Source organism: Mustela lutreola, chromosome 9, assembly GCF_030435805.1.
Source record: "Mustela lutreola isolate mMusLut2 chromosome 9, mMusLut2.pri, whole genome shotgun sequence".
NCBI classification, from domain to species: Eukaryota; Metazoa; Chordata; class Mammalia; order Carnivora; family Mustelidae; genus Mustela; species Mustela lutreola.
Window position 1 is genome coordinate 81,827,080 of NC_081298.1, and position 15,309 is coordinate 81,842,388.

The following is a 15,309-nucleotide window of genomic DNA, read 5'->3' on the forward strand; positions in this document are numbered from 1 at the left end:
ACATTTTATTTTTTTTTCATATTTTTTTTTCATAATATGGTGTGTTTACTAACAGCACACCTTAATTCAGACTAGCCATATTCCAAGTGTGCAAGTCATATGCGGTCAGTGGCTACTATATTAGCATAGCTCTAGAAATTACAATATACATCTTAAACTTAGATACCACAATCTACCTTGATCTAATATACCACTTCATATATAATGTAAGAACCTTGTGAAAACACATTTCCATTTATCCCCATCCTTGTTGCTATCGTTGTCATACATTTCATTTTTATAAAACTAATTAATATGTAATTAATTCCACAATGCAGTTAACTATGGTACTTTAAAAAATCAGTTTTATTTCAAATTAAAGGAAGAAGAAAAAGTCTTAAGTATCCCCATTTGAGTTTACAGTTGGTTCATTTCCCTTCCTCCTGGAAAAATTCCTTTAGGGGCACCAAGGAGGCTCAGTCGGTTAAGTGGGCAATTCTTGGTTTCAACTCAGGTCATAATCTCAGGATGCTGAGATCAAGCCATGTGTCAGACTCCCCACTCACTGGGGAATCTGCTTGTTTCTCTCTCTGACCCTCCTCCCATCCCTGTTCTTTCTCACCTTCCCGCTAAAATAAATACATAAATCTTAAAAAAAAAAAAAAAAAGTTTGATTAACATTTATTGTACTATAGGTTTCCTGGGGACTAATTCTCTCACTTCTTACCTGTCTAAACTATCTTTATTTCACCTTTACTTTTTTTTGGTGTGGGGAGAGGGGGAACTATTTTACTTCCGAATTTATTAACATTGTAACATAATTGCAACAATAACAGAGAGCTCCCATGTACCCTTCACTCCGCTTCCCCAATGACCATCCTATAACCATAGTATAATTTTCAAAACCAATAACATATTAACTACCTTATTTGGTCATCAGTTTTTTTTTTTTTTTTTAAAGATTTTATTTACTTGTCAGAGAGAGCGAGCAAGAGCGAGCACAGGCAGACAGAGTGGAAGGCAGAGTCAGAAGGAGAAGCAGGCTCCCTGCGGAGCAAGGAGCCCGATATGGGACTCGATCCCAGGACGCTGGGATCATGACCTGAGCCGAAGGCAGCTGCTTAACCGACTGAGCCACCCAGGCGTCCCTGGTCATCAGTTTTTACATGCATTTGTGTGTATGTTCCTATACAATTTTACTATATGTATAGAGTAACCACCACAATTACTCTACAGAACTGTTCTAGAAAGAAACTCCCTTACAAAGAAACTTCTGTGTGTTGCGTTATAGGGGCACCTTCCCCCTTATCCTAATCCCTGGAAAGCACTGATTTGTTCTGCATTAGTATATTTGATATCTTCAGCATGTTGTAAAAATCAAATTATAAACTACATAACTCGTTGAGATGGGCTTTATTTCATTCACCATAATGCTCTAAAGATCCATCTGAGTTTTGCATGGATCATAGTTTAGTTCATTCCTTTTTATTAATAAGTACATAGTATTGTGGATGTAGTGTTGAACATGTGAGTTTCCACTTTTTTACCTTTCACCATTTAGTATGTTAGCTATAGATTTTGGTAGGTGTTCTTTATCAAGTTTATAAAGGTCACTTGCATTTCTAGTGTATTCAAGTTACCATGAATGGGTACTGATTTTATCAGATGGTTTGCTTTATCAGTTAGTAATATAATCATATGATTTTTCAGCTTTATACTGTTGCCACGGTGGAAGACGTTTATTAGCGTTTGAATCAAGACACTGAACTAGTCTTTGACTCCCTGAATAAACCGCACGAGGATATGGTGTATTATTCTTTTCACATGTTGCTGGATTCAATTTGCTAGTATTTTGTTGAGGACTTTTACGTCTGTTAATGAGAACTATTGGTATACAGTTTTCTTTTTATTCTGTGTCTTTGTCTGGTTGTGGTATCGTGGCAGTGCTGACCTCCTATTTTCTGGAAGAGAATGAGTAGAACTGCTGTTCTTTTTCTTTCTTTCCTGCTCTCTTTTTTTTTGGGGGGGGGGGGTGTTGTTTTTAAAATGTTTGAGAATTCTCCAGTAAAATCATCTGGGCCTAAGGATTTTTTTCCTTTTTAACTATGAATTCAATATTAAGAGTGGTCAAACTTCTCTGCAAAAAGCCAGATAGTTAAATATTTAGGTTTTACAGGGTCACATGGTCTCTGTTACAACTATTGATCTGTGCATTGTAGCACAAAAGCATCACACACAATACATAAACAAATGAGTATCAATGAATTCTAACAAAATTTTATGGCATGTAAGTTTGAGATCCACAAAATACTTTCCCAACCATTTAAATATGTAAAATTCATTCCTAGTTGGTAGCTCTACAAAAACAGGTGGTGGGCTGGATTTGACTATCAACCACAGTTTACCAACCCCTAATCTATTTCATCTTGAATTAGTTTTGATTATTTGTGATTTTCTAAGAATTGGTCCATTTTATCTAAGTGGTCATATTTTTGTGTAGAAATGTTCATAGTATTCCCTTATTTAAATCCTGTAAATGGCTGTGGAGTCTGTAGAAGTACTTTCTAGATATTGGGAGTTTTTCAATTATATTGGTTCTTTTTAAAGAATGAGCTTTTTTCTCTTTTTCTGTTGTCAGTTTCACTGATCTCTGCTCTTCTTTCCTCTATGGATTTTTCTAGTTTCTTGAGATGGAGACTTAAGTCTAATTATTGAATTGAGACTTCTCTTTTTTCCTAGGTATTTAATATTCTAGATTTCTAGCACTATGTTAGATATATTCTATATATTTTGATATATTTTCATTTACTTCAGTATGTTTTTATCTTGTGTCTCTGACCTTTCAGAAAAATGTTAATTTTTTTGAGATTTTATTTGAGAGAGTGAGAGCAAGCTGGGAGAGGGACAGGGAGAAGAAGAAGCAGGCTCCCCACTGAGCAAGGAGCCTGATGTGGGGCTTGACCCCAGGACCCTGGGATGACCTGAGCCAAAGGTGGACACTTAACCAGCTGAGCCACCCAGGTGTCCCAAAGAATGTTTTTAAATTTTCAAGTGTTTGTGGAGATTTTCCTATTTTTTCAGTTTGATTCTTCGTTTATTTTCTCTTTTCTTTCTCTAGTTTGTTTTTAACCCTTTCATTTTTTCCTAATGTAGTATTTAATGCTATAAATGTCCTGTTAAGTCCTGATTTAACTACATCCCATAAATCCTCATGTATTATATTTTTTGTTTAATTTTGTACTTTTTCATGAGACTTCTTTCGATACCCTCGCTATTAGAGCTAATTGTTTGAAGACTTTTTTTTCCATTTTCTTTGTTACTGATTTCTAATTTATGTTATTATTTGAAAATACACTTTCTATACTTTTTAAATTGTTAAGGTTTATTTTATGACCCAGGGTATGATCAGTCTTGCTGAATGTTCCAATGGCAATTGAAAAGAACATGCATTCTTCTGTTTTGAGGTGGAGTTCTCTATAAATATCACTTAGATCCCATTGGTTTCTGGGGCCAGTTTTTTTCTATAGCTTAACTAGTTATCTCTCTTGTAGTCTGTTAATTGCCTAGAACAGGGTTTTCTATTTAGAAGGATGTAGGGTATTGCCTTTTCTTAATGCATGGCAATGATGGGTCAGTAGGTTCCTCTCCACATTATCCCTTGAGTATCCGCAGCATCTGGCAGGGAGGGAGAAGTACCACCTCAGTTGTTCAGGCTGGAAGTGGCTGACAGGGCTCTGTCTCATAAATAACCCCAGTGGGAGAGGATACTGCTTTGTTAGTGTGGGGATGGTCTTGCTGACAAGTCTCTGCTTCAGTCTCCTCAGTGAGGGGAGTGCTAACCAGGTGTGCTCCCTGGTTAGCTGAGGGTGGTGATACATTGACAGGACTCTACTCCCCACTTTCCACACCACCTCGTGGGAAGTGGGAGGGGGACAGCTTTTCTCATGGTATTCATCTAGAGTACAACAGGTATAGTCAAAGTATTCTGAACTGTATACTTGCCCTCTGGCTGATCCATTGTTCAAAGACAGCAGGCTTTTCTTGGAACTTTTTGATCTGTGTATATTCCTGTTTCAAACTGTAGACCACATTATAGCCCAGGCTGGGTTAAACAGGCATTAAAAAGGAAGGGGGTTGGAGTTAGACTAGTGGCTGTGTCCTTCCTTGTGTAGTAAGGCCCTTATCCAGTCTGCCTTCTATTCTACAACTTGGAGAAAGTTCTGTTAGTTGCTTTTGTCTAAAACTAATTAGTAGTAATTAGAAGAAGGAATTAAGTTGAATGTACTTACTGTCTTGTCTGGAATTAGATGCCCCTCACCTTCACTGTGAAGGGTTAACTGGATATGGGATTTTTCATTCTGAACTTAAAGATGCTATTTCCTGTCTTCTTGTTTGTTTGTGTTTTCTAGTAAGTTAACAGTTACTCTTATCATTGACATTCTTGTATGTGTCTCTTCTTGCTGCTTTTAATATTTGATTCTTTATTTTTGGTTTTCTAGAGATGGCTGTCTTTATGTTTATTCTGCTTTGGGTTCATTGAGGTTTTTTGTTTTTATCTCTGGGTTGATAATTGTCATCAAACTGGAAAAGTTTCAGCTCTGATTTGTTTCATGCCCTTAATCCCTCTTCTCCTTCTGAGATCCAAATACATGCAAGTTAGAATAATTTACCTTTTCTCACAGCCCTTTTCTGAGGCCCTGTTTTTTCAGTTTAGTCTTTTATCTTGCTGTGCTTCAGTCTGATCCTTTGCCTGGCCTCTAGTTGATTATTAAACCTAACTGGTGGATTTTTAATTTCATGTACTGTATTTTTCCATTCCAGAAGCACTTTGTAGTTCTCATTTCTCTGCTGAGTCTCCCAATCTGCTCATTAGTTATGTTTAACTTTTCATTTAAGTCTGTGAACATACTTACATAGAGGTTTCATTGTCTTTGTTTGGTAATTTCACCATCTGGGTCACATCTATTTCTCTTCTTTTCACATTTTCCTGTTCCCTGTGTGGTAAAGTTTTATTATGAGCTGAATATTGTGGATGCTAGTCAGTTCTTGAAACTCTACATTTTCCTGTATTCCTTTAGAGAATACTGACTTTTATCCTGGTAGGTATTTATTGGTGGGTCAACGTGAGTCATGTCCTTACTTCTGTTTAGGCCTTTTGGAGGCTGATCTAAGGTAAATACCATCTGAAACTGTAGCCTAAGATCTGGGCTGTTTTCCTTGCTTCAAGAATCACAGCCTTGTTTATTTTCTGTGCCTGATAAGTTGCTTCATATACTTTGTCCAACTCTCTTATACTGTATACTTTATTTCATGGGCTTCCACAGCAGGAGGGGAGGTCAGATGCCCATTATTCATGGCCAGAACTAAAAGGGGTGTTGGTATTTTTCCTGTCTCTAATTGACTCTGATATGCATTCGAGGCTAGTAACTTGCTCAGAATTCATGGTTTCTGAACAGCATCACTGTGGACATACGGAGCTGGGTTAAGGAGCTGTCCTGTATGTACACTGTAGCACAAAACTCTCACAGGTTGAGAAACACTATACTAGCAGAGTAGATCACTGCATACCTTAAACCCCTGCGACTGAAAGTGTGCTGAGCCAGCCAGCTGCACTGGCATTACCTGGAGCTTCTCAGAAACACAGACTCTAAGGTCTCCCTCATGTCTGACCTTCTGAATGAGATCTGCATTTTAACAAGAACCCAAGGTGATTTGTATGCGTTTTCTAATGTTTGAAAAACTATGCCATAGATCAGACTTTTTCTTACAGAGCCAGATAGTAAATATTTTAGGTTTACAGCCTAATCATTGTCAGAACAATTCAACTCCACCACTGCAATATAAAAGCAGCCATAGACAATACATAAACAAATGAGCGTGGCTGTGTTCCAGTCTTTATTCACAGAACAGGCAGCTCACAACATTTTTACAGCCCATGCCACAGGTTCTTTTCCAAGCAGATCACTCAGTGCGCTGAAGACAACTGGTAGTTAAATCCTTAGGTGAGTGCTTTCCCATTTGATACTAGTTGTTGCACTTACAGAGAGACTGGGTACGTGGGTTACATAGTAGACAATTTTATCTTGAAATTTTAGTAGCTTGACTTCTGTTCTTACCTTGATGGGATGTCATCCATTTCCACATATAAGTTATATATAAATGCTACTGAAGTTAGCTTACCAGTAGCCTCAGCCTTTAAAAATAGACAATTTGATGGCATTATCTCTTTTTTATTGTGGAAGAACAATGCTTGAGTCCACAGGAGTAATTATTTGCACATTTTGCCTTTAGCAAATAAAGCTGACAAAACTTTTTTTTTTTTTTTTAAGTAGTCTCCATGCCCACATGAGGCTTGAACTCATGACCCTGAGTTCAAGAGTCACATGCTCTACCCGGGCCAGCCAGGTGCCTCTAAAGTTGACAGAAATTTAGGAAAATTGTGATAGTGTATCTTTATTGGCTCTCGGGTAGTAAAGAGTAATTTAAAGTTAGTTATTTGACTCCCAACAGTTTCTTCTAAGTAGAAGAGCTAAAGTATCTTTAAGACATCTATTTTGTTTTATATACCTTATGTAGAAGTAACTTATCTTCTAAAACTCTGTATCCTTAAAGTGACTTTTGTGGGGTAAAAAAGGCTCTTTGAAGAATGGTTGTTTAGAGGTCAAGAAGGTAGCTATCGTGAAGAATGATGGTACTACATCAAATGAAGATTGAAATATTTTGTCTTGTTTATAAATTTCTTTTCTTCCAAGTTACTTGATAAATGGTACAAGGAGAGGGCAGGCCAGGACACTGAGGTAAAGCAGAAACAGAAAAATCTCCCAACAAGCTAAGAACAGGGAACTGACTCTCAGAGCTTTGGCTAATAGGAATGATGTTAAAAAACATTTAAGAAATTTCTGGAACTTGCATGTATCAGTATCTGTTCAGTCCATAGTGGTTGGTCTCTTCCTAGAGCATTCAAAGAGATATGCCACAGTATCCACCCTGGGGCAGTTTCCTCTGGTTAGAAATAGCCTGTTCCCTTACCCAATATGTGGCATGTATATTGAGTAAAGGGTGCCATGTCATGATAAATGTTGGGAATCACTATATTATTTTTAAATCTTTTAAAATTTTTTATTGTGGTAAATTTTGCACACATGAAACTTACCTCAACTGTAAGGTTTAGTAGTGCCAAGTATATTCATACTGCTGTATAACAGATCTCCAGAACTTTATATCTTGCAAAATTGAAACTCTAGACCCGTAAAATACCAACTTCCCTACACTTTGACAACTACCTTTTTACTTTGTTATCTTGACTACTTTAAATATTTTGTATTAGTGGAATTATGTATGTCCCTTTGTGACTGGCTTATTTTGCTCTGCATAACTTCCTTAAGATTCATCCATATTGGAGCATGTGGCAGGATTTCCTTTAAGGTTGCATAATATTCCATTATTTTTTTACCACACTTAATTTATCCATTCATCTACCAATAGATATTTGTTTCTCCCTCTTGGCTACTGTAAATAATGCTATGATGGGTGTACAGATATGTCTGCAAGAAGCTAAATTGATTTCTTTTGAATATATACCCAGAATATGGTAATCTGACTTTTAATATTTTGAGGAACCTTCTGTATTGTTTCCCTTAATGAAGGCACCATTTTATAGTTCTACCAAGAGTATACAAAGGTTTCCAGACATTTTCACCATTTGTTACTTTCTGTTCTTTGGATAACAGCCATCCTAAAAGACGTAAGATGATCTCTCACTCTGGTTTTGATCTGCATTTCTCTTACAGTCCGTGATGCTGAGCATCTTTTCATACGCTTTTAGAGAATTGCCTATTCAAGTCTTCCTTACATATTCTGGATAGAAGTCCTTTATTAGATAAGTGGTTTGCAGAATTTTCTCCCAATCTGTGACTTGTCTTTTAATTTTTTTAAAATGATGTCCTTTGAATTTAATATATGACAACGATTTACCTAACTCTAGCACACAAAGATTTTGTTTTTTCCTAAAATTTTTAGATTCTAGCTATTTTATTTAGGTCTAGGTCTACACTTTTTGTATAAAATGAGGTAGGGGTTTTTTGTTGTTGTTTGTTTTTTTAATCTTTCTGCAAGGATGTCTAGTTGTCTCTGCATCCTTGTCAAAGATTATCTGTCTCCACTGAATTGCCTCGGTACATTAGTTGGAAACCAATTGCTCATATACTGTCTGGATTTCTCTAGCTTTGTGGTCAGTTTTGAAATGGAGAAGTGTGTCTTTCAACTCTGTTCTTCATCAAGGTTGTTTTAACTATTTTCAGTTCTTTGCATTTCCAAAGCCTGCTAGGATTCTGAATGAGATTGTGTTCAATCCTATAGATTGGTTTGGGGGTGGAATTTTTTTTTTTTTTTTTTTTTTTTTTGCGCTGGACAGTAATTGCCCTATGCAGTCACAGTTCCTGGCTGGGGTTGCTAAGATCTGAGTTCACATATACTAGATCCTTGCCATGGGTCAGCTGCTGATTCTTCCTAAGAAATGGCTGCCTTATGAATTCCACAAATACCTGATTTTTCTGAGTTTACTCATTATGAAGATATCCATTAAGTAGATACCTACCTCCAGAGGTAGACCGCTTGATCATACTTGCCGTATACTGTGTTCCAAGTCCCTACCAAAGTACAAGGTTAATGTTTATCTTCATGAGACTCTGGCAGAATCTCTTCACAAATTTTGTCATATGCTTCTAGACATTCCAGCTCAACACTGTATTATTTGTAGAGCCTGCTTGTTTCCTTTTTGGCTAGGAAACTAGAATGAGCATCTTTTCTTGGATCAACTTTCAGGACAAATAAGGACTTTAACCAGCTGTCTTCTCAAGGTCTGTTATTGGAAGACATCATTCTCTGGAGCCTGGGCAGGAGACTGCTCTGAGGACATAGAGCACTGCCCCTACCATCTTGTTTGCTGTCTTGGCTCCCTTGGAATCACTAATTATTAATGACCAAAAAGCTTTCTAATTATGACTGTCTTGCCCATCGAAGATTAAGCCCAGTTTTTTGTCTTGCCAAGAAAATTTAGTTTTCATATTTCATCATATTTTTAGAGGATAAATTACTTATGAGACAGCCTATTTCCTGATTTAAAAGGACCTATCAGTTTAACTAGATTTCAGTTGCTTAATGTGGTATAAGTACTTCTGTAAACTCTATAATGTAAGATCAAGGACCTAAACTCAGGAAAAATATACAAAAATTTGTTCTTTTTATGTAACATGTTGTATTTAGTATTCTTACAGAATACAAAAATACTAGGATAACTCAAACCTAACAATATACGTATTTTTTTTTCTATAGGAAAGCACAAGAAGACGACAGAAGTACTGTAAGTCTCAAGAAATTCTGAATGAAATAAAAAGTTCTCCACAACAATCCAGTAGCATACAATTCCCAAATTCATTTTATGAATCCTATCAAGATTCTGCCAGTCCAGACATAGTCAGTAATTGGAGATCTTCATCTTGGTATACACACACGTCTACAACTGGTATGGAGATGACAGACTTTACTCTGAGTGAAGAGATGAAGGCAGACATGTATTACTACGGCTTCATCATTCTTTTTCTTTTGACTTTAGTATGTCTTGCTTTATATCTTCTATGACGATATCAAATAAAATCCTTTGGATAATTTTTAAAGTTGCCAGTTCTTCACAGAAATGTTACATTCTTATTTCAGGATTTCCTTCCAGACATTTTCAAGGTAATTGGCTTGTAAAAAGAGAATACATTTTAACACATTAAGTTTGTGGACATTCTAAAAGTAAGATTGCTTTATGCTAGAAAATGGGTGTCATGATACACTTTGGAAAATACTTTTTTGGCCAAAGGAGCAATTTAAAAAACAATGTTATTCATAGGGACAATTTTATTTTTTTAAAAATATATCTAGAAGAACAGAAGTAACAAAATGTTTAAGATAGATATGTATGTAGTGTATCAGCTTACCCTCCAGAACATGTTACTATAAGCTAGGCACACTTTATGAAATGTGATTAATGGTTTTCTTACCTTGCTACAATATGGGCATTCACCAAATATGATGTTAAAACTCTGTCTACTAGTCGGTAGTCCTCTCAACCACTGTAGGTTTTAAAAAGAGAAGATAAAGGGAGAGTGTCAGCATGACTACAAATTACAGATACTCCAAGTATTTTTATTCCCAAACATTGACCTTCTTAATTTTCTTTTAACAAAAAGTAAGGGGAACATTTCCTGAGCCAATACCAGACTGGTAATATGCTGAATAACAAGGGGAGACCAGCATGGATTTCAGGGTTTATACCACTGGTTTATAGCTAAATTGTAGGCCCCTTTATGTACTTTCTCAACCCCAAAAGATACAAAAATAATGCACACAAGTCCATGGGGTTCATAGACCCCACCTAAAATCATTACAAATTAAGAACTCCTGCTGTAAAAGATAACCATAGGCTCTTGAATATTTAGGTCTTAATCACCAATAGTGGGTCAATTCTCAATCCATTAATTAGAAGCATGAGGCAATCCATTTTTAAAAATTAAATGAATATTCATTATTACAAAAAAAAGCACATGTTCCCTTAAGAATATCTCTATAATTAGACTTGATATTTAATGGTTTTATATAAGGTAAATTGACATCTCCAAGTTCTCCATTGTTAACACCAACTGCTAAGTGCAAAGATGGTAGGTGATATTAAGCTAGACAGGAAGCACTATACAACTGAAAGGTGCTCTATATAATCAAGTCAACTGTGCACTAAGATGAATGCTATAGAGATCAAGTGACTACACAGGAATGAAAGCAGACTTCACATATAGTAAATAACAGTAAATAAAATGTCACTGAGAGTCCTATCACACTTTTAGAAAAATACATTCTTCTCAATATCAAATGATTATTATATTTATTTTATACTTAAGTCTACTCTGAAAAGTAATAGATACTCAATAGTGCTACTTCCCTTTCACCTTATTGCCACTACTCCCTCTTGGATGAGTCTACAGAGTTTGCCTTGAGTTACAGGAGGCCTTAAACAGTCCAAGGTACCACTGATTTCATTTGTTAGCATCAGTAAACAGTCCATGAATATATTCTGGATACATTTTCTCCTTCCTTGGGATACTTTAGGACATTTCTTCACTTACTAGTAACCAGGATGAAGAAATAAAAGCACATGGGCATCTGGAAATCAACTGATAAAGGGGCCAATGGCAAAAGAGATCACCATTCACTAAACAGAATTTACACTCTGTGTATTTCAAATATGCATACTCCCTATGTCATGGTAGCCAAAAAAAGCCTTGCCAAGGTTATTTTTATTTTATTTCTACCTCATATAAGCATATTTGATGGAAAGGCTGTCCACACTGGGAGTTATCACACACTTGATCAGGAATGCTGCCATCAAGCTGATAGGCATAACAAATACCACAATCCATAGAAAAATCCTTCAAAAGAAAACAAATATTGATAAGTATATGTGTTTAAAACATACACATAACATAAAAGTGAATATAGTATAGATAAATATTAACTTTTTATAAAGTTTTTTATAAAGGTAACTATATGACTGTTTAACACCTTAGAAAAGCTATTGCTAAGAAGAGTGCTTCCTTTTTCATCCAGTAAGTAATGCACACAGATATACTCAAAATAGATTCTATTTTGGGCTTAGATAATTTTTCCATATTGTACTTCAGTATAATGCCACTGTAGTATGAAAGAGAAGAACTGACATTTGATTACTAAATTTCAAAATTCTGTAACTAAAGGAATTAAAAAAATATCCCTACCACTTTAACCGTCTGCAACCCCAGCTACTTTATCAAAAATCAATTCTAAGGTTATTATTTTTACAACATAGTAATGTCTATTCATTTTTAAAAACTGTACTGCCACCTTTCACAAATAACATCTAGTTAATTAAAACTTTATTTCAATCATCCATAAGTAGATAGTAACAGAATATCCAAACATCTCATTAGCTACTTTGGACCTTTCCCCCTATTTTTAATAATAAAGATGTCTGTCATTAATCACGTTATTGCTGCGAAGACCATGAAAAAAGTATACTTAAACCACTAATCAAAGGTTAACAAGTTCTTTGATGCTACTGTTGCTTGCAGTTCAGAAGTCTGTTATAATATTCTTCCAACTCCCTCCCTTTCAGCCTCATTTTTCTCTGGTGTCTAAAAGAAGAACATTTAACTTTCATTATGCTATGCTGTTTGGAATATCAAAGCACTGATAAAACTTACAGATTTTTCCAGGTTAGCACGAGCTGGAAAATCTATTTCTAAAACATCTTTCAAGTTTTGTAACAGACTATTTTCTGGATCCCTGAAAGCATAAAAAAAATGTGTTGTTAAATTTGCAAACTAGAAAAAGAACAATTGTATTGCAGAGATACCTACCACAAATGTATGTTTCTGCTCAGCTTAATTCCCAGAGGTTTTACCACTTCAGATATTAAAAAAAAAAAAAAAAAAAAAAAAAAGTTTAATAATTTAGCATCGCTGCTCTCACTTTGTAAAGACATTAAACACCGAATTTTTTTTTTTTTTTTTTTTTTTTTTTTTTTTACTGAGCTATAATTGGCAAATAACATTGTATTAGTCTTGGGGGTACAACATAATGATTAGGTATATGTACTTATTGCAATACACTCACTACAAAGGTTAGTTAACATATCACCACTTGTAATTACAAAGTTTTTATTTTTTTGATGAGAACTTTTAAAATCTATTCTCTTAACAACTTACAAATATAAATAGTTAAATACAGAATTTCCTAATTACTTGGCTGGAAAATCCAAATCATATTTTTTTAAACATCACAAAAGTACATAGTTCAGAATATTTTCATTGAAAATGATTACCAATAATTACTATTTCAGAATATCTTAACAGTGCAAGATAAGAATTTTATGACCCTGTTAAAAACATTTAAATATGAGATCTCATACCATGATCTGCTCCAAGAAAGCAGTACTCAGGAAGCATACTAGGATGCCTGGGGTCAACCTCTATATTTATTGAAACATTATTTCCTAAAATAAAAGAATATTGAAGTTTATAGAAGTAGAAAAGTTCATCAAACAAAAAATAAAGGGGCATCTATCTGGTACTTACTATACCAAATGATTAGCCAATGTTTTATAGTTTTTGTGTAAGTATATTAGTATTTTACAGTCTAAGAGAAATAAATTTTGAAATTATGATTATGACTAAAGATTTGGGGATCCACCCAAAGTTTCAAAATACACAGTCAATCCACTGAGTTACTATACTTTATACTAGAATTCTGGTCAGAATTCTATTATACATTAAAAAGTTACCTATAGAGTGATAAAGATCTTTAACATTAAAAGAAATCATAAGATTAGGAAATTGTTATCTAAATGACTTCCATGACTTTCTTGAAAAGCAGAACTGCGGTCAAAAATTAAAAGACCAGAAATACAATAAATGGTAAAGACAAACATGTTTATGACTTTTTAAGAAGTTTTATCAAAACATTTTCTAAAAATAATCACTTTCAATGTAACTGGACTAAATTTTCCAATCTAATGACACAGGGTTTCAGAATGGATTGAAAAAAAAACACAAGACCCATCTATATGCTGCCTACAAGAGATTCATTTTACACCTACAGATAGCAGATTGAAAGGGAGGGGGTGGAGAAACACTTGTCACACAAATGGGTATCAAAAGAAAGAGGGAGTAGCCATACTTACATTGGACAAATGACTTTATTTTCTTTAAATTCAGTCATTATACAATGTATTACTAGTTTCAGAGGTAGAGTTTAGTAATTTATCAGTTGCATATAACACCCAGAGCTCATTACACCAGGTGCCCTCCTTAAAGCCCATCACCCAATTATCCCATCCCTTCACCCCATCCCTTCCAGCAACCCTTAGTTTTTGTCTCCTATGATTAAGAGTCTCTTACAGTTTGTCTCCCTCTCTGATTTCATCTATCCCTTCCTTTATGATCATCTGTTGTTTCTTAAATTCCACATATGAGTAAAATCATAACTGTCTTTCTCTGACTGACTTCACTTAGCATAATACCCTCTAGTTCCATCCACAATGTTGCAAATGGTAAGATTTCACTTTTTGATGGCTAATACTCCACTGTATTTATATATACCACATCTTCTTTATCCTTTCATCTGTTGTGGACACATCTGGATTCTTTCCATATTTTGGCTATTGCGGACACTGCTGCTATAAACATCGGGGTGCATATTCACCTTCAAATCACTGTTTGTATCTTTTGGATAAATACCTAGTAGTTCAATTGCTGGTCATAGGATAGCTTTATTTTAAACTATGGACAAACTAGACTTTAAACCAAGACTGTAACAAGAGATGAAAAAGCGGACAATCTAACAAGAACATCTAACAACTGCAAATATTTATGCACCCAAAGTAGAAGCACCCAAATATATAAAACAATAACAAACATAAAAGAACTAAGTGATAATAACAATAATAGTAGGAGACTTTAACACCCTACTTTCATCAATGGACAGATCATCTCAACAGAACAGCAACAAGGAAACAATGGCTATGAATGACACATTGAACCAGATGGACCTAACAAATATTCAGAATATTCCATCCTAAAAGAGCAGAATACACATTCTTTTCAAGAGCACATGGAACATTCTACAGAATAGATCACATATTAGGTCACAAAACAGACCTCACCAAATACAAAAAGACTGAAACCACCCCCTTTTTTAGTCAATGCAATGAAGTCAACCCACCTAAGAAAAATTGAGGAAGACCACAAATAAATGGAGGTTTAACAACATGCTACTCAACAATGAATGGGGTCAACCAGGAAATAAAGGAAGAAATTTAAATAAATGGAAATAAATGAAAATGATAACAACAGTCCAAAACCGTGGAGATGCGACAAAAGTGGTCTTAACACCGAAGTATATATGGCAATACAGGGCTACCTCAAGAAGCAAGAAAAATCTCCAACCACCTAACCGTAAGCTTAAAGGAGCTAGAAAAACAACAATAAATGAAGCCTAAAGCCAGCAAAAGGACAGAAATAATAAAGATTAAGACAGAAATAAATGATAAACTAAACAAAACAAAACAATAGAAAAGATCAGTGAAACCAGGTGCTGTTTCTCTGAGAAAATAAAATTAATAGAGCTCTAGCCAGACTTGTCAAAAAGAAAACAGAAAGGACCCAAATAAATAAAATCACAAATGAAAGAGGAGAAATAACAACCAACACCAAAGAAATACAATTATTAGAGATTATGAAAATTTATAGGCAAATA

General features: G+C 35.0%; 2 protein-coding genes across 10 annotated transcripts in view; one reads left to right on the forward strand and one right to left on the reverse strand.

Annotated features, from left to right (window-relative positions):
* VRK2 (VRK serine/threonine kinase 2) overlaps window positions 1-9,647 on the forward strand; it is a 119,392-nt gene extending 109,745 nt beyond the window's left edge. For all 4 annotated transcript variants that reach the window (XM_059187724.1, XM_059187725.1, XM_059187726.1 and 1 more), the window contains one exon: window positions 9,313-9,647. In XM_059187724.1, coding sequence (XP_059043707.1) covers window positions 9,313-9,618 — 306 coding nt within the window. In that variant the 3' untranslated portion in view covers window positions 9,619-9,647. The remainder of the gene's footprint in view (window positions 1-9,312) is intronic.
* Window positions 6,686-15,309, reverse strand: part of FANCL (FA complementation group L) — a 307,120-nt gene continuing 298,496 nt past the window's right edge. For all 6 annotated transcript variants that reach the window (XM_059187733.1, XM_059187732.1, XM_059187731.1 and 3 more), the window contains 6 exons: window positions 12,965-13,048; window positions 12,414-12,459; window positions 12,258-12,339; window positions 11,331-11,447; window positions 10,026-10,097; window positions 6,686-9,725 (listed from right to left, as the gene is read on the reverse strand). In XM_059187733.1, coding sequence (XP_059043716.1) covers window positions 9,690-9,725; window positions 10,026-10,097; window positions 11,331-11,447; window positions 12,258-12,339; window positions 12,414-12,459; window positions 12,965-13,048 — 437 coding nt within the window. In that variant the 3' untranslated portion in view covers window positions 6,686-9,689. The remainder of the gene's footprint in view (window positions 9,726-10,025; window positions 10,098-11,330; window positions 11,448-12,257; window positions 12,340-12,413; window positions 12,460-12,964; window positions 13,049-15,309) is intronic.